General features: G+C 35.9%; 1 protein-coding gene across 5 annotated transcripts in view; it reads left to right on the top strand.

The window, feature by feature from the left end:
* The window catches only part of LOC150109321 (Na(+)/H(+) exchanger beta-like), a 489,491-nt gene extending 465,303 nt beyond the window's left edge, over positions 1 to 24,188 (top strand). For all 5 annotated transcript variants that reach the window (XM_090412496.1, XM_090412499.1, XM_090412495.1 and 2 more), the window contains 2 exons: positions 380 to 540; positions 15,951 to 24,188. In XM_090412496.1, the coding sequence (XP_090268622.1) occupies positions 380 to 540; positions 15,951 to 16,505 (716 nt within the window). In that variant the 3' untranslated portion in view covers positions 16,506 to 24,188. The remainder of the gene's footprint in view (positions 1 to 379; positions 541 to 15,950) is intronic.
* Positions 24,189 to 27,563: the final 3,375 nt, after the last annotated feature.

Below are 27,563 nucleotides of genomic sequence, written 5' to 3'. Positions count from 1 at the left end.
AATGCTATACTTATTGCAGTTAACTGGATACTAGTCTTTGATTGCATGGTACTTACATCATGAACAGCAATTCTTATTCAGATTTCTTATGTGAGTGTACTAGCCACATTTATTTGCTGTTTATTTTGTCTGAGGGAATTTTATCAAACTTACTATCCTTACTCTCAGATTTAGAGAAGATGTACTGAATATCAGAGATAGCATAAATGCTTTATGTTTCCTTTGGATTCACTATATAGAATATCTCGTTTCATACAGAACATATATTTCTTGTAAAGTTGTAATGCAGCATAATTGAACAGATTAATCTTTTGCTCCCTTTTTTTTTTTATTTATTTTTGTTTTGCATGTTTAGAGCACATATCTGCTTTGTTTTCAGAGCAACCTAAATTTACTTTGGATAATTCTCCACCATCATCGCCTCCTCCTCTAATGAAGAGGCGTTCCACTCTCTCCATGTTTACAGGCATCCAAAGAAAACAAGATGAAGATCCCTCTAAACTACTTCATAAAGCTTTGCAAGAGAATCCTTATAACAAAGTAAGTACTGTTGTATTTGTATAAAGCAAGCACAGTCAATTCTCACTATTACAAACACCATTACAATAAATCACCTCCTGACCTAATATGCTCAATGCCATTCTGAAAAAAAAAATTCACTATAGAAAAATATTCACTATAAAGAACTATTCCTGTGGTCCCTATGTGAGTTTGCTATAGTGAGAGTCAACTGTATAAAATTACAATCACTCTAATTTTTAATGCAATCTGCTTTTTTTACTTATATAAACCATACAAAACTAAAAGGTGTGCATGAAAAATGCAGTAAACTTTTCACTATTTCCAATGTAAACACATTGACAAAAAAAAATGCAAAATAGAAATGTTGGTAAAATAACTCAAATGATTACTTGAATGTTGAAAAACATACATGTAAAAATAGGGAGGTTATTATCTCTCATTATAAGGTTATGATTTATCTGCATTTTGACTACTGTGCACAGATTTGGTCACCTAGGTTTCTTGGTGATCAAAAGGTGGTGGAGAGGATTCAGAGATGAGTGACCAAGCTGGTGACAGGTCTCTGGAATGCTATCTATGAAAATAGGTTGAAGGTGAGTGGGTTGCAAAGTTTAGCTAATAGGCAGAAAAGAGGGGACATGTAGAAACTTATAAGTTATTAAAGGGAGGGGTTTCTAAAACATTGACACAAAGGAAAATTTTCAATACATGATGAATAGAGACTAGGGGTAACCCCTGGAAGTTGTGTAAGAGTATGGTTAGTAAGTGCATGCAGACCAGATTTTTTGCTCAGAGAGTGATGAATGAGTGGAACAGGCTCAAAGAATTAGTTGTGAGTGCCTTGACAGGGACAGTGAATAAGTTTAAAGAGAGGTATGACAGGTATTGTGTGTATAAAGGTTAGTGTGAGTTTCCCTTGATGAATCTTCTGACTCCATGGAGATACCCGTATAATACTAATAATAAATGTGGCAGTTATTAATCATTTGCTTATCACTGTGTTCTTTCTTTACACTTTTTGTGTGGAGGTCTCCTCTTGGTTATTTAATTAGAAACTTAAAGAAAAACATGGTGGTATATATATATATCTATTAATAAGTATCAATCTGCATTCAGAATAAAGAAAGAACACAGTGATAAGCAAATGATTGTTCTCAGTCATGATCAAAATTCCAGTTGCTGTTATAGTTCCGCATATACCCTTCTTAATTATAAGAGTATAATTAAGAAGCATCATCTCATTTATAGAGAGATTTTCAGATGATATTACTAGAACCAATATTCTTGCACCACCAGTCCTATTCCTTATGTGTTGCTTAAGGTAGTTATTCCTCAGTAATATAAATTCTCTTTTGCTCATCTTACATGCATTCATTTTCCTACATGCAATCTGTATCCCCTTACAATCTATACCCTATATTCAATATTACAATTTATATCACTATATACAGGGCCGAATCAACACCCTCTTGGGCCCCCGGCAGGAAGAGAGATGTGAGGCCCCCTATCACATTTCCTAATGTTCAGTAATAATAATAATAAGATACTCAGCAATTTTGAAGTCACAAGTAATTCCATTGGTGGATGTGAAGGCGATATTCAAAACAAAAATAACACAACAATTCACTCCTTCCCACCCACGCACTTCCCCATAGCAAAACTAACATTATAAAGTGACTTTTCTACATTTTGATGTGGAAAAAATCAGTAGGTCATCAAAGTTAATATTTTGTAAAATCTCATGTTCAATGCTCATTAAACTTAGGTGGTTTAATCGTGACTGTGCCATGCTGTTTCTTAATTCATTTTTTTAGTAATTTCATTTTAGTTCACAATAAGAGAATGGGGGCCCCCCAAAAAGAGTGGAGCCCAGGCAGATGCCAGGTTTGCCGTTACCTTAAAATGGCCCTGACTATACAAATCTACAAAATCCTTTAAGACCATCGGAAAACGTGTTAAACCTGTCATCTGCTACTCTCAAAATAGATTCTATGAATGCACTGAATCATGGCCAGTACATCGCCTTCATGATCAAAATTTAGTGTGGAATTTACAAGCTTCCAACCAGTGAGGCTAACAATATTAGGTTAGATGAAGCCGATGTGCTATCAAAGGTGAAACCTGTCTGACAGAGAATTTAAATCTCTACCAAGTCTCAAAAAAAATAAAATAATAAAATAAATAAAACTGGATAAGAACAATGCAACTGTGATTCTCAACCACTCAGATTACACAAAAAAAATGGCTGGTCTTTTATGAGACCAGTCTACCTACTGCTAACTAAACTATGACCCCCCCCCTCTCCCACACACCACCAACACACACACACACACACACACACACACACACACACACACACAGATCAAAACTATCCATAGAGCTCTGAAAAATGTCTTCCTCTGGCTTACCAGAAGTGGCCAACTAATTAAAACCTTACCATTCCAGCCTCCTCCCCCATATATATATATAATTCTTCTACAGTTCTTAATGGGTGCTTAAGTGCCTCATAACCATCCAAGATATCTTTGAATTTCATAACTATAATTTTGGGATAAGGTGGTTGGTCCTGTGCTTATAAGTGTACTTTGTATGTCGACTGCATGTGCTCTCCTGGCTGATTTGGATGAAATTCTGAATTTCTGGGAGAAAAAAAAAACCTTACCACCCCTGTATAAGACCAGCTAACTCATCTTCACTTGAAAATCCCTGAGAAAGGTTCTTCGTGTCCTAGATGGGATTCGAACCCAGGTCTTTCCAGCTGAAGGGCATTGTCAAAACTGACTGAGCTTTAGAAGACCCAGGATATATGGGTTTTCAAAAATCCATAAAGAGAATATACCACTATGCCCAATTGTAGATGTTATAGACTCACTCACCTACAAGCTATCCAAACATTTAGCAAAGTGCTCTCTCATATTACTGACAACAACTTTTCACATATAAAGAAAAACATTTTAAGTCCAGTATACAAGACCTTGCACTCCTCAACATTAATTTAATGGTCAGTTTTGACATCCCCTCCTTATTCTTGAAAGGCCCACTTAAAGACACCTTTGATCTAATCCAAGCAGACTTTCCTCCCGATATCACCATGAACTCGAGCTATTTCATTTGGTGAGGAAAATTTTATGCGCAAATAGAGGGTACAGCCAAGCACTCCCCCCCTCCCCTGGCAAACTTCTTTATGGATGTTTGAAAAGAATGTCTTAAACTCTTCCACACATACACACCTACTATTTGGCTATGCTATGTAAACAACATGTTTGAAATCTGGCCACATGACTAGATACACCTTAAACATTTTTTCTTTACCATTTGAATAGCCAACACCCAAGGATCTGATTCACTACATATATATAAAGTAACTGTCTGCCCTTCCTAGATACTAGGGTATCTAGGAAGAGCAGGCTGTTGCATCCATCCATCACCACACATATATATGTATACATTCACCAACAGTCACATCACAACAAAATAGCACTATAAACCCTAATTCATAAGCAAAATTGATTTGCTCTGATAACACTGCACTTACCAATTAATCACATGCAAAACATCTTTTTAGCCAATGGCTACACCTCCCAACAGATAAAAAAGAATACTAACACCCTGTGCCCACATCTCTCCTCTTAACATAACATAGATTACAACTAATCTATCATCATTCCATATAACAGTGGCCTCTCTGAAAAGGTGGCCAAGATCTTAAAAATGTAATCACTTACAAACCACAAAAATTACCCTTATCTGCTCTCCTAAAATGCAGCTTCAACTTCTGGATTTACTTGGGGTCTACCAGCTGCACTGTAGCTGCAGCCTTTCCTACTATGACAACAGACAGGACCGCCAACATTAGGATATTGCCATCCCCTGGACACCTGCCACAGGATCAACTGGAAAAAGCCATCTTACTCCACTGAAGCAAATTTAAATTCAGTATGCTTTTCCTTGAATCTCTTTCTGCCCTCATGAACCATCCTAACTTGAACTAACAAATATGGTTATGTGGGTGTGGCATCATACTGCTGCTCATATGGGAACCTCTCATCTGCAGACAATCTACTCAATAGCCAAGAACACTTAAATATAAACCAATAGGTGGGGTAGTTTTAGGACTATAGGCCATCCTGTACACTGCTTGGAAAGAAGTCAACAGACACCATAGTGTTAGGAACTAACAGCCATAACACCCACCTTAATAGGATGTAGGACCTCCTTTCACTATGATGACTGAAGCAATCCCATAGGGCATACTTTCCACAAGCATATGATAGCTATCAATGAGAATTTTGGACCATTCTTCCTGTAGGCATGTAATGAGGTCCTGGACTGTCGTGGAGGCAGACATCCCTTGACCTCACCATATGCTCCAGTTCATTCCACAGATGTTCATTGGGGTTGAGATCAGGGCCCATGTGGAAGCCAGTCAAGTGTGGTAAGGTGTCCACAAACCACACTGTTACAGCAGCACCCTTATGACACAGTGTCTCTCATTGAAAAGATTCTGTAGAAACACCAAAAGTAGGAAGCATTGCATTGTCCAGAATGTTCAGATACATCTTGGAGTTCACTGTTTGTGGCAGCAAAAAAATCCAAAGCTAAAACAGGAAAAATTGGACCATACCATCACACTGTTACCTCCAAATTTCATAGTTAGGATTACACACTCTGATAAGAGATGTTCACTGGGCATCCGTTACACCCACATCTGTCCATCTGCTCAGTAGAGAGTGTAGCGTACTCATAGCTCCATAACACAGCTTTCCAAGCTTCCACGTCTCAGTATGCATGCTCTTTTCACCACTAAAGACACATTTGGTTAAGGTAATGTAGGTGCTTGCATATTGCAGTCCTACCATGGAAACCAGTGTTGTTAGCCTTGAGTCTGAATGTTTTTGTGCAGATTCATGTTCCAGTCAATGCCTAGAATTCAGAATTTAACATGTCAACCAATGAATGTTGTCATGTTGGCCGTAGCACCCTATGGTCATGTTCGGTGAGTATGGTGGGTTATTATTATTATTATTACATGACACCTCCAGGGAGTCCAAAGACTCATCGAGGGAGGGCACCTTCTTTACAACTCTGTCTCCACCACTCAATCCACCAACTACAACAAACCACAACTACTTCAACGCTATCTACCACCCTCCATTATTCACTGTGGGTAGCACTTGCAGTTGACTCCCTTGCACTTCCATCTCAGTATGGTTCAATTTGTCAACAATTTGCCAAACAGATAGACCTGCAACATGGCATCCTATAGAAAATGCATCTTTCAAACTCCATCAGTTCCCTCCTCAGATCCATTTCACCCAGACATAGTTACACTGATTTGGGAGCATCCTATTCCTCCAATTTATTCTGGCTACAAATATGTGACTCATTACATGGCACAATGCACCTTGCCTATGGGTACGTTAACTTCTTTCCAAGCAGTGTATTTCTCCTGTTTATTCTCATTTACTAAAGTAGTGCCTGCATGTGTTAATACAAGTGTATTATTCCCCTGAAGATGCCCATTTAACTTGAGCAAAATATTGGAAATAAATAAATTTTATATCATCTTGTTCATTTCCTTAAATAACATTATATGTAAATCTATATCTCCACAGTTGAAATCACCAATAATGTAATAATTATCCTTTGTATCCTTAAGATTTATTTGTAAAGATACTTTATGTACAAATTTTGCTCACACTTGGGTAAAGGATTAAACAAGAATATAATTGACCATGATTTGTAAACATCTAATACCCCATCAGCACAACTGACAGGGCTGTCTGGCTTCTTCAGGGCTTATAACGGTAAGAGAAAAAACTCAGTGACTAGTACAAGAAAATGGAGTAACACTATTGTATAAATTAAACATTAAAACAGAACACATAACATTACATGCATGGAGCATGTAATGTTATGCGTTTTTTGAAAACAGTGTTAGTCACTGTTTTCAAAAAACTCAACACACTATATGAAAAGTATTACAACTCCGGACCGAGCCTCCCTGATGAAAAAGTGATTTTTAACCTTTCGGACCATATATTAACACAACCAGAAACTGAAATACTTAAGAAAGGATTCAATTTTGCCATCGCCCCAGATCATACGCCTAAGGTCGACATCATCAGTAACATAGGGAAAGCACTCTCATCCTTTCCAGAAATGGCAAATGATCTGAGATTAAAAAGTGCTATTATCCTTTCAACTGCAAAGCCACCCAACCTAAACATAACACCCCAAGAAAAAAAAAAAAAAAAAAAAAAAGAGATCTCTCAAACTTGAAATAGGATAAACAAATAACTATCTTAAAAGCAGACAAAGGTAATGCCACAGTCATTTTAAACACTAAGGACTACGTAGCCAAGACTGCAGAACTACTATCAGACCCATCAACATATCACATATTAGAGTCGGGCCCAACATGGAAAAACCACAAGGACACTAATAACTTATTACGGAACATGACTAGTTGGTCCACAGACTTGCAACGGAATCTGAAGTCACTACACCTGTTGATGCCACGGTTGTATGGAGCCCCGAAAGTCATGTTCCATAATAAGTAGTCAACGATCAGGCATAGTGGAACTCCACTATGCCCGATCGTGACGGAAGAAATGCTCCCACATATTTATTGTCCAAACACCTCTCCAGCCTCCTAAAAGGACATATCAGAAAATTGGACACTTGCATTAAGAATTCAAAGCACTTTATTGAAAAACATCTCGATCTTAAAGACAGACATTCTCGCTAGCTTGGACATGGTATCTTTTATTTACCAACATCCCAGTAGAAGAAGTTATCAGTATCCTATACAATCTCTTCCCTGAAGTTACTGTATTGAGTGATGAAGATACGGCTCACTTTTTTCGTCACTGCCTTAAATCTAATTATTTCAAATGGAATGAAACGATATATGAGCAACTAAATGGCTTAACCATGGGCAGTCCCCTTTCACCGCCCTGTGCAGATCTGTTTATGGAAAAGCTAGAAACAGACATCCTCTCAAAATTATACCCAAAAACCTTTATTGTGGTGGAGGTATGTAGATGATGTCTTCATAATTTGGAGGGACACAAAAACAGCTCTTTTGGACTTTTTAACCAAAATTAATTCTTTTCATCAAAAAATACAATTCACTTTGGAACTAGAAAAAGATAATCAACTACCATTTTTGGATACTCTAATCAAGAAACTAGCAGATGGACTTATCAAAACTAGCAGTCTACGGCAAACGAACACACACTTGAAATGCTACCTTCATTTCAAGTCAACTCACCATATTTCTCAGAAGCTCAGCATAATACATATGCTCAAAAATAGAGCTACGAACATCATCTCAGAAGAAAAAGAATTCTATGATGAAATTACTCATATATCAGAGACATTAATAAAAAATTGTTATCCAAAGAATCTAATCAACAAGATTCTTCATGGAAATCCCCCACAGCAACAACGTACCATCACTCAATACAGTTCATCCATAGTTATTCCTTATGCAGGTACAGTGTCCGAGAAGATTGCAAAACTTTTTAAACCTTTCAACATCAAAGTTGCATTCAAACCGGTAAGACTGTCTGTCACATTTTAAGATCACCAAAAAGACATTAATCCTTTTTCAAACATGCTGGAGTGTACAACAAGCTTGTGGTCACTGGAGTGACCACAAGCACATGATCTAAACCACAGGTTCCCAAACTTTTTCGGGCCACCGCCCACTTTGCAAAACATAAATTTTGTAATGCCCCCCCCCCCAAAAAAAAAAACGCAAGTGCATTTTGTTCGTCCAAATAATTATAAATAATAATTAATAAATAAAATAATTACACAAGATATAAACAACAAACCTACAAAACATAACCACAGAAAACAGTATAATATATAAAAGTGGTTTTATATATTTTTATATATATTTTGAAATGAAATATAATGAATATATTTGCTACTGTAAACATAACCTATTATACATACTCTATTTTCTCATTGACATAGAAAATTGACATCTATTTCTATCTGACATGGTAAATTTTTCAAATAATTAAATAATTGAAATAGAAAATTGATAAAAAAATTGATCGTGTAAGATGGGCATAAGATGAATTAAAATGCAATATTTAAATTTTAAATGATCATCTAATCGCAAAACGATGAAAATAATTAATTTTTAAATATATATTATTAATTTCTTCTATAAAGAGCCACTGACCCCTAGACCGCCTGAATGCCCCCAAATGCTTCTGATCCCACTATAGCCCCCCCCCCCCAGAAGGCTTCAGCACCCACTGGGGGGCGGTACCACCCACTTTGGGAACCTATGGTCTAAACTATATAGGAGAGATGTCGAGAAGCCTCGAAATTCAAAAAAAAAAGAACATATAGGAGATGTTAATAACAACAGAACAGACAACTCAGGTCTAGCCCATCATTTTGCGATTACTAACCATACCATTGATTGGGATAGCAGCTCCATGCCTTATCTAGAAGAAGATTTTCATTGTAGAAACTTCAAAGAAGCTGTTGTAGTCCTTCGTTCTGGAGAAAATCTTAACAGAAACCAGGGAATGATAATAGCTGACATATGGAAAACCTTAATAAGATCACTCAGCCTGCCAGAATTTAATTTTGCTCAGAACTACAGAATGTGTTCTCATAACAGTGACTAACACAACACACTCCATGCATGTAATGATACGCGTTCTGTTTTAATGTTTAATTTAGATGATAATGTTACTCCATTTTCTTTGTACTAGCAACTTTGAGGTTTTTTCTCTTACCGTTATAAGCCCTGAAGAAGCTGGACAGCCACATTGGCGAAACTTATTGGTATTAGATGTTTACAAATCATGGTCAATTAAAGATCAATATATATTTCATTTATTATATGTTTGAATGACCAAATATAATCTAAACAAAGAATATAATTGTTTGTCAAAACTTAATTTGCTTTGTAACCAAACTACTTGTCAGATTTAATTTACTTTCTAAAAAGTTGTATTCCCTTATTATTAAAATACTCGGATACAACTTTTCACTACTTATATAGGAATATTGACTTCTGCATTAATTCAACCTTATCTTTCTGAATCTAGCTCCCACTGATGAGACCTCAATAGAGGTCAAAACTGGGCTGGGTAGTGAGCCTTCCCATAATGTTTTTGCATTATAGGATAATGAGGCAAATGATGCAAAGTTAATGTCTATATACAAGTAGCCTAGTCATAAACATACCTCACACAAACTTTGCTTACCACTTGGGCAAAAGATTAAACAATGAGAATTATTAAAGGAAATGAAAGAAGAGGAAGAGAAATTGGTTCTGTAAGTTTTTATTATTATTCAGGCTTCCATGGAGTCAAAAGACTCATTGTGGGAGGTCCTTTCCAAGAAACACAAGTCTATCAAGACTCATCGAGGGAGGTCCCTCCCAGGAAACACAGTCTATCTCGCCCTCACCACTCCATCAGGCAGTACATTCCATGGTTCAATATGGTTCACTATCCATGCAAAGAAACCACTCCTCACCCTCTTTCTCACAGTTTCCTTTCATAACTTCCAGGGATGGCCCCTTGTCATGACTCCTTCCCGCTGTTCAACCAAGCAAAAGAACTCCCCAATGTCAACCCTGTAACCACCTCTCAACAGTTTAAAAGTCTCAATCATATCACCTCTCCTTCTTCTATCCACCAAACTCTGCAGTCCACACTCCCTCAACTGATCCTCGTAACTATCATTACAGTCCTGACACCATCTTTGTTATCCGCCCTTGTACTCTTTCCACAGTTAATTTATCCCCTTCAAATCCTGGGGACCAGATCTGAGAACAATAGTCTAAGTGTGGTCTGATCAGAGTCTTATACAATGGAATGATAACCATTTTATCTCTGCAGGTCAGTGTCCTCATTATTGCAGCAATCCTCTATGTTACCTTCACTACCTTTGCAATATGTCCCCTAAATTTCAGGTTTCTATCAATCATCAACTCCCAGATCTCATCTCCCTCTACTTCCTCCAGTTTAACTCCTCCCATACAGTATGCAGCATCACATCGATGTGCCCCAAACCTCAAGACCTTACATTTTGCTGCATTAAACTGAGATCCCCATTCATTTGCCCATCTATCTAGCTTATTCAAATCCTCTTGCAAGGCTACCACATCTGCACTATTACTAATAACCCTTCCCAGCTTCGCATCATCTGCAAACAACCGAATATCCCCTTGCAATCCACGGACAATGTCATTGATATAAAGGTTAAACAATATAGGTCCCAGTACTGAGCCCTGTGGAATCCCACTTGTAACCTTCTGCCTCTTTGATATTGCTCCACCATACACAACTCTCTGATACCTATCGGACAGCCAATCCTGAATCCAGTTGACCAATCTGACATCCAGACCCATGTGCTGCAACTTAAATATCAGCTTATCATGTGGCACCCTGTCAAATGCCTTTGCTAAGCCTAGGAAAATGGCAGTATATGCTTTTCCCTCATTTAATGGTCTTGTAACTTTATCATAAAAGGCTAGCATATAAAACAAGAGCGCCCCTTCACAAATCCATGTTGACTCTCAGAGATAACATTACCCTCATCTGCCCAATGCTGTATACGGTCCCTCACTACTTTCTCCAAGATCTTACTAACTACTAATGACACACAAACTGACATATAATTAGACACTTCCAGTCTGCTACCGCCGTTATGCAATGGCACTATCTTACCTTCCTTCCATTCCATGAGCACCTTTCCCGCAGCCAAACTTTCACTGAAAAGCTAGGTCAAAGGCACTCTCAGTTCCTTAGCACATTCTCTCAAAACTCATGGTGAAATACCATCCAGTCCCACAGCTTTACTAACATCCAGTATGTGGAACACTCATACTAGATGTTAGTTCCACATCCAGTATGTGGAACATACTCTCCTCCTACACCTCTAAACCTCGAACCTGCCCTATCCCTCTAGTATTTAAATTGACTCCTCCAGGATGAAATACTCCAATAAAGTGTTTATTGAACAATTCCACTATATCCTCTGCATCAGTCACTCTATTCTCATTTTTATCCCACAATGTCATTCTTCCACAGTCATTTCTCCTCCTACTGGCCACATAGCTAAAAAATTCCCTAGGATTTTCCTTGGATCTAAGGGCCAATCTTTTCTCATATTCCAGTTTCGCCTTCCTTACCATACTAGTCACTCTCCTGGCCTTATATTCTTCATGCGTCTTCTCTTCACCTGTCTCTTTATATCTCTTCCATAGCCTCTTTTTCACATGCAGTTCCTGTTTAATATTGTTTGTCATCCACTTTACTCCAAATTGTGTCCTCTTCTTCACTCGTGGAATACAGCTTACCATTGCTGCTAACAAATATTCCTTCACAATTTCCCAAGCTAATGATATCCAGGCCTTCCAATTCCTCCCTCCACGAAACTTCTCCAAGTTGATGTCTAAGACTATTATAATCACCTGCTTTATAATTCCACATACGTTCCTATCTCTTTGATACTCCTGCATGTCTATTCATTTTCCAAATCAAAACCATACGGTCACTCTCTCTCTCCAACTGGTGGGAGAGATGTCATCTCGGTTATTATCAACCCTTCTGATGCTATAACCAAATCCAAACTCTTGAACCTCTTGTTCCCTCTGTTACATGTTGCCTAAGATATCTGTCCCTCAAGAAATCTAGAAATTACATTCCCTTATTGCTATCTTCCTCTTCCTAATTTATACTGCTGTAGTTAAAATCTCCCATACAATCATTCTTCTTGCACTTGCCACGCTCAACTGTCTCAACATCTCCTCGTCCCCACCCTCTGTGCTCCTTGGTCTGTAGCAACACTCCACTAAATAAGTTTAGAACTAAACAGTAAATAGATGTTGATCAGCAGCTGTAATTGTTCTTATGATTTTGGATAGTGGCCAGTTCAGCAGAGCATTATTGATAAAAATACATGCAGAAACCAAGCATCTGTGAAAGAGAGGGATCATATTTACCAGACTGCCCTCTTCTGAATAGCATCAAGCAATCTTAGAGAGGATTTTGGTGCACTAATCCAAATGTGTAATGCGTGCACTGTATACCATGGTTTGTCAGATTTGGAATTTATACAGTGTTAACATTTATATAGATGAGAAGTAGTGCCTGAGCAGAAAAGTGCACTGATATATTTCCCAGCAGCAGCATGCACTCTGGTTGCAATGTGTTTGTGATAGCAGGGCCACCCTAGGACCCAGGCATTAGAGGGTCCCTGCATATCATGAACACAAACAACAAATATTAAATAAGAGATTAAAAAGTGATAATTTTTAGAATCTAATCAGTTTAAATAATTGTTAAGAACATACACAACCAAGTGAATATCACATTATTTGTATGGAGTATAGGAATGAAAACTAGAATATTTGAATGCACCTAATTCTGCCAACCACATGTTCACATGGATCATGACAGGTGTGTGTGTATGCATAATAATAACATTTTTTTTTTTTGGAAATCATATATGAAAATAATTTTAATATTTTGACTTTTTTACATTTCCTTTAATTTACATTTTTTTATGAAAATATATTCAAATTTTGTACACTCGGAATACAATTATTTGTTATGCAACCCATGTGTTTGAACATGATATGTAAAATTCACGGTTAATTTCCATATCTAAGTATTACTTTAAGAATTTTATTGACATTCTAGTTGCTACTACCTCAGCAGAGTGAATTTTCTTCAAACTGAATTTAATAAAATAACTAAGAACTAGTGACTCAAGAAAAGTTGTCTGATTTGACATACTGTCAATAGAACACTAAAGTATATGAAAATTTTGATTACAGCATAATTAGTGATTTTGCTGAAATCAAGGCAAGAAAAATGAGAACACCTGGACATGCACAATAATAATTAAATTCAGTCATAGCTCTATACATATTTTTTGATTTTGTCACTATGAAGATATATTTGTCAAGATAGGAGGATAGAACATATTTTATAACTTTTAAATATTTAGACATATGGTGTGTGGTCCTCCATTTGTGCTCTTACTGAGGCCTCACAGATATTAGGGAAAGCCTGTGTGACAAAAAAAAGACTGGAGGTGTAAGGAAGCCCAAGAAGGGAGATCTGATCATGTTTAGGTATCTAGGTATTATCAAAAGGTATTATCGTGTCTGTGTGAGACATGACTGTGTCTCCTTGCTATCGTCATCGTATGTTACGCTTTTGTGCAGGCCTACACATTTTACCGCATAAGCTTCCATAACCGATAATCACACAGAATAGGTTGGTTGCTTCTTATTCCCAGTGGTATCCCATGCCTCTCAAAGCGTGTGTTCAAGGGACCGGTTTGCCTGCTTTGTGGGAGGAAAAACCCCAGGATAAACTGGGGAAAAAACCCTGCTGTCCAAGACCAGCTAACTTGGCTATGGCTGAGGAAGATCCTTAAGCTCCTCATGTCACTGTCGGAAATCGAACCTAGGGCACTCTTTCCCCAGGCATATGGTTGCGAAGTGTACAGCCACTAGGCTAACTGCGTGGACCTCCTTGCTATATTTCAATGGAACAAGAAAAACTTTGTCTTCATTCCATTGAAGTACATCAAGGAGATAAGCATTTAGAACATTGGCTATAGTAGGTATTGAGGCATCTAATAATTAAGCACTATATTATAGTAAGTCTACTATAGTAAGTCTTGAGGCATCTAATAATTAGGCACTACAAGATTTGTCAAATAAAAAAAAAGATGAGTTAATTAGTTTAAATCCATGTTGGGATTATTCCTTATTTGTAACTTATATTTTTATTCCATATGTTTTCACTTTTTTCCTGATTTTTAGCCTATTTTAAGTCTCTCTCTCTCTCTCTCTCTCACACACACACACACACACACACACACACACACACACACACACAAAGTTCAATAATTTTAAAAAATTCTACAAAACTGTTATCTTCTTTCTTTTCAAGGATGTTCAAATATGTCTCGATATTCAAAAATGAACACTTAATCAGCCAAATTTTTGAATATTTAGTAAATTTATGAGTCTTTTAGGTTGATTATGTTGGGGTAGTTCTATATCAAAATCCTTACTAATCAAACACAATAAACAAACAAAAGGTTTTTGTTTTCTTAGACTAACATTCTTGTTTCATAGTAAAAAAATTATGGGACACAACACATGTTAGAATAATTACCTTCTTATAATTAAGAACATAATATTCCACATTTTGACCTCTGTAGTGAGGTCATCATGAGGAAAACATATGTACAAGACACAAGCTACATGACACCACACTTTTGTGTAGTGTCATGTAGCTTGTGTCCTGTACATATGTATGTTTTCCTCATGATGATGATCTCAATACAGAGGTCAAAACATCAAATATTATTTTCTTAATTATAAATAATTATTCGAACATGTGTATTGTGTCTCCATAAATTTTTCACTTATAAATGCTGACCACTGTAACCTTAAAAGAAAGAATTAATATTTTTATTTTTTTTTAACTTACTGCATTGAATTTCATATTCTCTTGTAGCTTCAAATTTTTTTCCTTCAATATTTTGCAAAATATCAGAAATCCTTGAATAAAATGTGGAGTATGGAGAAAACAAGGGGTCACACTTGGAAGTTGTCTAAAAGTGTGATTAGTAAGGGTGTGCTGACTAGGTTTTTTACTTGGAGAGTGGTAAATGAGTGAAATGGATTGCCAGAAGTGGTTGTAAGCACTCCAAAAGTGAATAGGTTTAAGGAGATGTATGATAGGTATTGTGTCAATGGACAGACTGGGTCTCCTGTGATGAGTCTTTTGACTCCATGGAGTATCCATATAAATAATAATAATAATAATGTGCCATGTTGCAGCTTATAGATGGATAAAGAATGAAGTTATTTCCCAATCAAGTTGCATGTGTGCATGCGAGAGAGAATAACACCTACATGCTTCAAAATATTTTGATTAATTTCTATATACATGTCAAAGATGACAACTTTCCATCCACCGGGCTGAGGATTCTAAAAAGAATTATTCCCTAGGATAAATTTCATCAAATAGAGGTCAAAGGTAAAAAAAAAGATCTGCATATTAGTAAAATTCATTTATATTTGTATATTGACTAAGTGATCTTATTAAATGATTCAAGTCATTCATTATACTTACTATATAATGTGGAGTTTAAGGCTTCATCACAGTGGTCAAGTTGCACAGGTTTTCATTATGACATTGAATTTAAAAACTTGGTATCCCCCCCCCCCCCCAGAGTCAGTGTATAAAAAATCACTTTCATATTTCACTTCAGTGTATACCAATCACAAATGATACATACAGATATATTTCATTGCAGATCTATATTATTTCAGATTTAATTAAGCATAATTGTCATTAAAACAGTAGAATGGAACAAGTGATAATGACTTAACATATCTCTCTCAACAGTATTACCAGAAATATAATCGTAATCTTGTGGATGATGATCAGCAAGAAATAAGTGCACAGTTGCGAGCCCGTCATCTTCGTGCACGGAGACTTACACTGGCAGCAATGAACAGTGTGGTGTCCCCTAACAGAAGACCTTCTGAAGAAGATGTGAAACCTGCCAATGGGGAACCTTCTCAACAATTAGGCACAAGAGGAACTTGGTATGCTGGTGAGCCCTTTGAAAAAAACACAACTAACTTTTTTCTGGAACGAGCCCAATTAAGACGTTCTAAGAGTAGAGATCCAGCTGTAGCACATTCAGTGAGTATTGATTCATCATCTAGCCCTACATTAAGATCTAAATTAGAGAGACAACGTGCTTTCTCACAGAGTATTGATGAAGAGGGTTCGTCATCACTTCCTGGAATTTTAGAAGGGATTACAGAAGAAAATGACCCTGAAAATGGAGATAAAGAGAGTACCAATGAAGTGAATAATACAGAAAATGTTAAAAATAAACTTATGTGTGAGATAAGTGAGAATGAAGGAGAACAAGCTGATACTGCAGTATGAGTAGTCCTAACCTGTGCGAATGAACCCTGTATAGAAATATTTTCTGATTTTGCCATGTTATAAAAGAAGATATGAACTTTTGTATCTTGCATTGACACAAAATATGTATAAATGTAAACCTAAGGTTATACTGTATTTTCATTTACTACAATTTTCAAGCAACTTTTTTTTAATAGCAATACAGTTAAATTGGCATATAAGATATTCTTAGTTTCATAAAGACTGAATTTTTTTTTAAGTTTCAAACTTGTAACATAAATAATGAATTCTGTATATAGAACAAACTATATTATTTCTGACATAGAAAAATTTCAGATTTTATTTCATGTAATTTAGAATATTTTGTTGAAACATCATATTCTAAATACAAATGATTAAATTGTAAAATAATGCATTTGTGAAGTAATTGTAAATGTTGATATAAAATAGTAAAATCTTGTACAGAGATCTATCTTCATATTGATAAAGATATAAATATAATATTAAGCAAATTTGTTTACATCCATCTAGTTTTACAGTCACAGGCATTATCAGTAAAACATTTTTATAATGCTGTGCACTACTAGAGACAAATTATAGTGTCCTTTTTTTTCAACGTAAAATTGATTTTCAAATCAAATTAAAGATAATAAGTAAGATAAAAGGACAGGAAGGAATTAAAAAATATAAAACATACTGGACAGCAACATTAAGTAAAAAAAAAAAACTAAAACAGAGAAAAACTTCAAAAAAATTTTAAAACCCAAACAAATTTACTTCTGATGAAATATAAAATAAAGTACACCTGATATAAGTCATATTGAGCAACTTATTCAGTTCTAACACATTTGATTACTGGTAAAAGAAATCAAAGATAATTTTTCTTCCTGGTGAATACATGATCCAGGATATTTAGAAAATATAATTTTGAGTACATTTTGAAGGCATCACTTGAGAATATAACATGCAGAGACAAAAACTTATGGCAGTGCAGCAACAAATTCATTGTCCCTGCATCTTATTAATATTGGGCAAGGCATTAAATTTATTTGGAAATTATCATCAAATCTCAATCTCACAATATCATATTTCATGCTGCATATAATTTGTACAGTATATTCGTATTTTTGTTTCCACAATATGTTGAAATGTGTTCACTGTCTTCTAGAATCAAATTTAAATCTTATAAGAAAAAAATCAGTGATACAAGATGATTAGCTAGGACAATGTAGGATTCATATTAACCACCTAACCGCCCATTATGGATAAAATATGCATCCTCATACGCTTTGTATCCATCATATATTTCCATGTAATATCAATGGTATGACAATTTTAATATGCACTTGGCATCCATGATAACTGACGTGTATAGACGTCTTGCTTGAGTTAGTAGTTTACTAAACTCTGTACATTACAACCCATTTCTCTCACGCATGCGCACACACACACACAATATATATATATAAGCTCTATTTGCATCTTCATAAGCTGAAAAGTTCTTATTACGCTATCCTTCCCTTCATTTTGAATCATTTTCGGAATTGAAAGTTTCTAACAGCTAAGTATTAATATGTCTATAAGTTATAGCAAAAGCAATAGGCTAAATTTTCTGTCTATCTCAAAATGGAGAAAAACTAATATATACCCAATGAAAGGAAGAGAAATGCTGAAACAATATACAGCCATTAAAGGATCAATTTGTTTAGTATCCCCCACCTAATAGTAAATAGCATCCTTTGTTAAACTTAAGAAAAAATGAACACCACAAAGTACAGGAATCATTCCACAGAGATGTCGATCTATGCAGACACTATTTCATGTTATAGTTGCATCAGATTTGTGCTGTGATGCTTAATTGTGTTAAAGTATGATAATTTGAACAAGCCAATATGAAGGCACACTTCATGCTCTACTCCTGGAATCATTTCTGAATTATCTGTACCTGCAAAAATGACATAGCAAATTTATCCTGCAGAAGGAGCTATTACCAGATCGATAAACTATGAACATGAAAGTATGCACCTCATGAAGTCAGCAACAAGTGGATGTGGTGATAATGAAATGTATAATTAAATTAGCCAAGTAAATAAGAAAAGGGTGATCATAATGGGCGATTTTAATTATGGCAATGTAGACTGGAATAATGAGATAGCAACTGGAAGTAAAGAAAATGAGTTTCTTGAGTTTTTGAGGGATGACTACCTCAGACAGTATATAACAGAGGGCACATGAGGATTGAGGGTCTTGGATTTGGTCATCTCATCAGAGGATGTAATTAAATGAGGTGTCAAATCATCCACCAATTGGTGAGAGTGACCATGAGGTGATTACCTGGGTGGTTGCCAGCAGTGTGAGGACCTCTGTGAGAAAAGGGTATATGTGGAACTACAAGGGGGGTGATCATGAAGAGCTCAGGAGACAGCTTGCAGGTGTAGCATGGAATGAGGAGTTAGCTGGAAAAGAGATCAGTGCAGCTTGGGGGATTTTCAAAAACTATTTAGTAGATGGTCTAAATGTATACCATGGGTGAGAAGGTTAAATAAGGTAGGTGTGAGATGGATGAATAAAGAGATTAAGCATGTGATACAGAAAAAAAGGGCATTGTGTGTGGGGGGGGGACAGCATAAGAGAAGTGGAAATAAGCAATTCCATGAGGTCTACAAAGACCAGGCAAGGAGGGTGACTTGGTTGGTGAGGGTAGCTAAACAGAGGTATGAACAGCAGTTAGCAAATGATACCAAAAAGAATCCTAAGGAGTTCTTTTGATATGTAGCTAGAAAAAGAAAGAATGATTATGGAAAGATGACATTGATTGGAGAAAATGGTAAAGACAGCTGTTCCAGAATGTGTGGTGGAGATACTTAATGAGCAGTTCATAAAGGTCTTTCAATCTTGTGAATGTGACTTCATGGAGAGATTGAGAGCAATTGATAATGGGGAGGAGAGACTGGCTGTAAGTGGGCAAGAGGTGTATGGGGAGTTGAGTAAACTAGATGTTAATAAGGCTGTGGGACTTGATAATATATCACCACGTATTCTGAAGGAATGTGCCAGGGATTGATACCTGCCTTGACATATTTTTTTAATACGAGTCTTGCACTCGGTCAAGTTCGTAAGGAGTGGAAGGAGGGCAAGATTGTGCCACTTCATAAGGGAGGTGATCAAACTCAATCATCAAACTATAGGCCTATCTCTGTGTCTGGTGTTGTGGTTAAGGTACACCAAAAAAATCATAGTTTTGAGGCAAAAATAAAAAAAAAATTTTTGTTTTTATAAAGTTTATATACTAAAGAATATTTAGTTCTTATCTAATTAAGAATATATTCCGTTATCTTTGTACTCAAAAACTTCCTACATTTTGAGTTATAGTTATAAACTTTAAATTGATTTTTCTCTGTTTTTTAAATTTTAACACATTAGTATCAGTCCTAAAATATTAATTTTTTTTTTTGTAACACAGCTTAATATATCCAGAATATATTGAACTAAAATTATAATCATTGATATGTATTTTCATTTTTATTTTTTAAGTTTATTTTTCAAACATGCAAGATTTGTGTAATAATCATTATATGGAAAAATTAAATTTCATACATTTAACCACCTTACCGGCCATTATGGATCAAATATGCATCTTCATATGCTTCGTATCCATCATATATTTCAGTGCAATATCAATGGTATTACAATTTTAATATGCACTTCGCATCCATGATAACCCTGATGTCTATAGACGTCTTAGCCGGTAGCATGGTTAAAGGAACTGATATTTGCTCAATAATTTTAGTTCATATTGCCTAATAGACATGATAGAATATCTATAGAAATTTGAACTAAAAAAAATTGTTTCATAAAAAAAGGGACAAAAAATGCATAATTTTTAAATAAAAATTTGAGTTTAATTAATAATTATAATTAAAATAAAATTTAATTAATTTTAATTTTTTCCAATTACATGGTACACCCTATCCTTAAGTTGTTGGAGAAGCTTGTGAGAACTAGGATCCAGAGTTGGGTTCACAACAATGGTATTATCTTTGATGGACAGCATGGATTTGCTACAGGGAGGTCATGTTTTAATAATCTACTTACTTATTACAATAAAGTGACTGCTTCCTTGGACAGAGGAGAAGGATATATAGTAATATGCTTGGATTTTGCAAAGGCTTTTGATAGAGTACCTCATGATAAGTTGACAGTCAAACTAGAGTAGATGGGGTTGGATATTAAATTAGTGCATTGGATTGGAGACTGGCTATCTGATATCAACAAGTTGTGTATGGGGGAGCGATATCCAAGAAAAGGAAAGTCACTAGTGGAGTGCCTCAGGGGTCTGTTTTAGGGCCATTACTGTTTAACTTGTATATTAATGATATTGGTGAAGATTTGGATGGAGATATTCAGTTGTTTGCAGATGCAAAGTTGGGACAAACCACGAAGAGTAGTGAAGATGTTGTGGCTTTACAAGAAGACTTGAATAAATTGAGTGATTGGGAATGGGGATGCGAGTTCAATGTTGCAAAATGTAAGGTTTTAAAATTTGGAAAATAAAGATGGGATGCAGAATTTATTCTTGGTGAGGATATATTGTTGGAGGTGGAGGAAATAAGAGATCTGGGGGTTATAGTGGATAAGGATCTGAAATTTAGGGGGGGCACATAGCCAAAATTGTAAAGACAAAGCAAAAGCTTCTGGGAATGATGCAGAGGACATTGACTTGTAGAAGTAGGGAGATTGTAAAAACAAAGCAAAAGCTTCTGGGAATGATGCAGAGGACACTGACTTGTAGACGTAGGGAGATTCTTGTTCCTTTGTATAAGGCTTTGATTAAGCCACACATGGACTATTGTGCCCAGATTTGGTCACCTGGTTTTCAGAAGGATGAAGAGATGTTGAAAAGGGTCCAAGGGTGAGGTAGGCCAAGGCTAAATTAGTTTCTGACCTCTGGAATGTCGAGTATGCAGAAAGATTGAGAAGATGTAATTTGCAGAGTCTGGTGGACATATAGACCTACAAGTTGGTAAGGGGTTGTTATAGGATTAATGCTGGAGAAGTTTTACATAAAATAATGGGAGAACCAGAGGTCATCCCTGGAAACTATAAAGAGGGTGTGAGTAGGGGAGTGAGAGGCAGGTTTTTTTTCGTGCAGTTGTGAATGATTGGAATGCCTTGCCTGAGAGTGTGGTGTCTGCAAGGAGTTTGAGTGTGTTTAAGACACGGTATGATGAGCTGTCTGTGTAATAAAAGGATCTCCCAGATAAGTCTGACTCCATGAGGTCTTGGGGTAATAATAATAATATTATATTACACACACATACACACTATACTGTTACATTATATTACACACACTGCTATTACTCTGAAACCCAAAGATATGTTAGATTTCACATGCCTCCTAATCATACCCTTATTTGGCTTCCAGTAAGAAATCACGACTTCTTCCCCAACCTGACGATGAGCTGCAAAATTTCACTTGTTTCTATAAGCTTTTTACTAACTTGTATGTTTCTATCATATTAAACTTAAATTATTATATAAACTATTACTTAAACTTTGAAAACCATGTTTCCTTTCTCCTCATATGTATATTTTCATGGACTTAACATCATCTTAGTTACTCATCCCCTAGATCTTTTCAGTTGTTTCCTCTGAATGTAGTGAACATGTGGTCTTATTAAAGCCTTGTACAATGGAGGAATAACTTCATTATTCCTACAAGTTAGTGATTTCTTCAATATTGAAATTATCTAAAGCCTTGTATATTTTGGTTATACTGCCATCACTCTAGACAGCATATAGTTCACTCCCATACCTCATAGGTTTTTGGGAGGGAAGTCTCAACTCTCTTTCCACACAGAATTAGTATTACCTTGATGGACCCGTGTTTCACTCAGGATTTCTCCATGAGTGCAGGTCACGAAGATGCCTCCAACGATCTCGATCCTCTCTCTTCCATGTTATATCCATAGATTTCACTAGTGTATCTTCCCATCTTGTAGGTGGTCTTCCTGGTTTTCTCTTTATTTTTGGTTGGCAGTTGAGTATTCTATATGTCCATCTGTTATCCCTGAGTCTGGCTATGTGACCTGCCCATCTCATCTTGCTTTCATATACTGCAGTTACCACATCTTTTATGCCTGATCTCTTTTTTAGTTCCGTGTTTCTAACATGTTCCATTCTGCTGATGTTACAAATCCTGCGTTCTATTGCATGCTGAGTTATTCTGAGAGTCTCTTCTTTTCTTGTCGTGTTCCATGTTTCTGATCCATATGTGAGTGATGGTAGAATATCACTATTAAATAGTTTTGCCTTCGGAGAGATGTCAAGATTTGGATTAGTAAGTGTTTCTTTTAGTCTGCTGAATGATAGCCATGCAGCTTTCTTTCTTTTTGCTAGTTCTTCAGATAAATCGTTATTCATTTTTATTATTTGTCCTAAGTACTTGTATGAGTCAACTTGTTCTATAGGGATGTTATCAATACATAGGTGACTGTCTTGTGTAGATGTTTTTGATCCATTTTGTTTTTTCTAGATTCATTTCTAAGCCTATCTTACTGCTGTTTGTGTATACTTTTTCACCCATTTTTTCTAGGTCTTTTGGGTTGTGGGATATCAGTACTAATTCTACAAATTCTTATGTTTGCCGATGATCATCGGCAAACATAAGAATTTGTAGCTTTTCACCATCTATGCTTATTCCTCCGTTTAGGTCTATTTTTTTCAGAATGTATTCTAAAGTGCTGGCAAATAGATTTGGCAGACCCATCTCTTTATATCTATATTTATAGGTTGATCAAATAGGGTTATTTGTGTGGTCTGATTTTTGTTAATTTCTTTTATCATGTGGATATAAGTAGGATCCACATTTATTTCCAGTAAGGCACTGATGACTGCATTGTGTTCTATGGTATCAAATCTTTTTTAAAATCAATACAGAGGAAACAGAGGGATTTGGTATTCTCTGCATTTTTCTGTTAGTTGTGAAATGACCTGGATATGATCTGTTGTGGAGAAGCCGCTTCTGAATCCTGCCTGCTCTCTGCTGGAGTTGTCTTCTAGAGTGTTTTGGATTCTGTTCAGTATTATTACTCTGTTCATGAGCTTATATATGTGAGAGAGTAGACAGATTGGACGATAGTTTTTTATGTCTTCCTTGTTCCCTTTTTTGAATAGAAGTATGGTTTTTGAGGTTTGCCATTCCTCTGGAATCTTTCTTTCTTTGAAGTACCATGTGAATCTGGCAGCCAAGGCTTTGAAAATAATTAGTCCACCTTGTTGGATTTCTTCAGCCTTAACATGATCAAGTCCTGAGGCTTTTCCTTGACTCATTTTCTTAAGGGCATGTTCTATTTCTTCTGGAAGTACATCTGGTATATTGCTTGGTTTTGGAATGATAGGTTCTGAAACTTGGCACTTAGTTGCATAGAGATCATTATAAAAATTCTGCACAATTTCTTCTATCCTTTTTCTACTAGTATGTTTTTCTCCATTTTGATCCTGTAAAGCAGATGGAATTGACTGTTTAAAATTTAAGTCTTTCTCTATATTTTTTCAGGCTGGTTTTTGCCTGCACTGCTTCTCTTAATTTTTGTATCCTGAAAGCTTTGTATTTGGTGTGTACAGACTTAGTATGGTAATTACAAACATTCATACCACTGGCAGAATTTGAACCCACAGTCTATTAGTTGGAGAATAGATATGTTACCACTCAGCCAACCAGGCCAATAAGCTGTGTATAGAAGAATAACTTCCTTACTCCTATAAATTGTTTTCTCTTCAACACTGCAGTTAAATCCAATGTGAAGACTTTAACCATCTTAGAAGTGTGGCCCTAAACAACTTAAACTCCATCCAGTGGCGTAGCTGGGGGGCATTTTTAATGAGACACATTTTTTTTTTTTTTTTGCGATGATTCTTTTATTTATGTTAACTTAGTAATTTTTATTATTTAATTAATAATTAATTTTTAATAACTATACTTACAACTAAAATAAACATAAACATAGTATTTTAATTTATTTCCCTATACTCGTATGTCATTTTGACTTTTTGTAGTATTTTTGGTGTGTATTGAGAGGGGCAGCAAACTCAGGAACTGCCCCAGGTGACAAAAGCTCTAGCTACGCCACTGACTCCATCTACCCTACCATCATCCACAGGTTTCTTGTTGCTATAATGCAAGCTTAGTTATGCATTTTTGATTGAGGATACTGCAGGCAGAGTATTATATTAATGATAATTGGCTACAAGTGATAAATGAAACTAGATTGACATTGATATCATTTGCCTTCAGAACCAGTTTTGTTCAGATCAGCCTTCAACCATTCTGTATCAGAAATGTCTCTTGTCACTCTTTCTAACTTGGCAGCATCAGCAAATAATTGTATATTACTATCCAGACCAATCCACATAACATTAATAAATAAGTTAAACCACAATGACCCAAATACAAATATCCCAGTAGTCACCTCCTTCTCCTAGACTCATCACTCTATACATTATTCTCTGATACCTATCCATGTCATAATCATATTTTGCATAACAGCCTACCATGTGAAATCCTGTCAGATGTCTTTAACAGCATGTCTTGTTTAAGGTACATTTTGCTTTAGCAAATTGCTGAGGTTTTATAACAGAACTGCAAAGTTGGAAAAGGGGATAGACCAAGCCTTCCCTCTAGCTGTTTGTCCTTATCACTACTTAACCCAAAAATTGGTGTCATTAGCTCCCTTAAAATATAAAGGCAATAACAATTTACTCAGATGAGCACACTTTAAAAAATGAAAAACAAACAAATCAGAATTTATAAACAAAGAAATCAGCATTTATAAACAACAGTTATAACCAAAAAAAAATATGCAAGAATACAAATAAAAATATAATCTAAGGCCATAACTATTCTGTTAGGTAAAAACTGATATCATTATTACAGTAACTTCCATGATGTCAATAGACTCACATTGTGAGAAACAAACTCAACCAGCAAGATGTGTATCATATTGAACTTTGAAATTACTTATACTCCCTGCATTCACAATGCACTCTGACAATATGTTCCACTCACCAACAACTCTCCACATAAAAAATCTACTCCTCACACCCTTCTTCACCATATCTTTATACAACTTCCAGAGATGGCCTCTTATTCTTCCCATCTTAATGTTCATTCTTTTTATAATTCCTTCCAATTTGAAGGTCTCCATCGTATCTCCTCTTTTCCTCCTATCCACCAAAATCTGTAATCTGCATTCCCTCAACCACTCAGCATAACTGAACACCCCAGAGCCCCCAATATAACTTTGGTGTCATTCATCTTTTGGTTCCTCTGGTGTTTCCACAAGATATTTCACAAATATAATATTAATGCCCTCTTTAAACTCCTTACAAAATTAAAAAGCTTATAAACAAGTTATAACTTAAAAAAATTATGCAAGAATATACCTAAATAAATAAAATAAAATGACATATTCGAGTCAATAAATAGAGCAATTAGGCCTTCTGATAATTAACATGGTACATTCCACAGAACTAAGTACCTAATCTTACACTGTACCAAAACTTGGTATGAATGCAAATTTAAGGAAATCTATGAGATACTAATTAATCACCAAATCTCACTGGAAATGACAGCTTAAATATTTCTGGAATCTGGCTGACATTTTACCCACATAATCCCAACTAGGCATTGTTTAATTTATCCCAATTAAGCTGTTGAAGAAGATTAACTGTTTTGAAGATCCCAAACAGTTTTTATATAATTAATAGAAAGCCTCTAGGTCAACCATTTAAACACAATGACTTTAGGCCATCAGCAATCTTTAAACTGTATTGTGAGTACAGATAAACAAAATGCCTATTCTAGGGCTATGGGTCATCCTAGTTGGAATGTTCTCAATTTCTCAAATATAACAGGACTCGAGATAATTATAATGAATTTTGGCTAATTAGTGCTTCCCCCACACATCAGAGGTTGGCCAAATTAGTAACATTGAAGTATACTTCAGTGTTATTAATTTGGATGACAAGCTGTAGTTTAGCTTGTGTCCCTTTATGGGTACTACAAATGACTAACAAAGGTTGAAGCATCAAGAAAGCTTATCTTAATATTAATTAATAGTTTCCATAAGCAGGTTTCATTGTGGCACAGTGGATAGTGTGTTGAACTTCTAATCCAAAGGTCCAGAGTTTGAGTCCCACCAAAGATGATTACAATTTTGCCAGCCTGGTTGGCCGAGTGGTTAGCTTATTCGCTCTCCAGCCAAAAGGCTGCAGGTTCAAATCCCGATGTGGGCATGGATGTTTGTGATTGTCTGTGAAAATAATAATAATAATAGTGGTGGTGGACAGTAGATGGCGTTGTTATAGTTGATGTGGTTCGCATAGTTAGAGGATTGAGTGGTGGAGACGGAGATTTGTAGAGCAAGTGCCCTCCCTCCATGAGCCTGGAGGTGTCAAGTAATAATAATAACTAATGCTGGTACTGTGTAACAATGAAGGAAAAGATCAGTCATGCTAAAAGATTTCAGGCAGCATGGTATAAAAAACATGACTAGTCCATAGAATTTTGTAGATTTCATAACATGAAATGGTTAAGGATAAAGAAGAAATCTATTACATTTCTTGAAAAGCTGGGGGATTGCATTCGTTAGAGAAAACAGAATGCAGAAAGTTGTTCCAAATAACAGAGGCAGAAGGAATAAGGTGAGAAGTTGGTTTGATATGTTTCTAGTTGAAGTGTTTACAGATGTGACCAGTAGCTGCTTGTGTTCTTACATGATTAGAGGAAAGTGAAGAGATGATAATAGTCAGTTTGTTGGGGTAATTATATATATATATAAAGCAGAAACAGCACCTATGAAAAAGTGACCAAAGGGTCACTTTTGCTAAGTGACCTATTAGGCAAACTGTCTTCTTCTGTATGCAGAAGAAGACAGTATATTTTAGGTGCACCATCCCAAATGTGAGAATGATACTCTAAGGCTAGTCATATTGGAGATTTATGAAGGGTTAGAAGTTGAGCAAGAGAGAAGTAATGTTTTGAATGAAAAAGAATTTTTTTTTTTCCCTCTGGAGAGG

Source organism: Typopeltis vanoorti, chromosome 2 (assembly GCF_054136105.1).
Source record: "Typopeltis vanoorti isolate ZY-2024b chromosome 2, IOZ_Tvanoo_1.0, whole genome shotgun sequence".
Taxonomy (NCBI): domain Eukaryota; kingdom Metazoa; phylum Arthropoda; class Arachnida; order Uropygi; family Thelyphonidae; genus Typopeltis; species Typopeltis vanoorti.
Note: the sequence above shows the minus strand (reverse complement) of the source record. Positions and strands in the feature narration are given on the sequence as shown.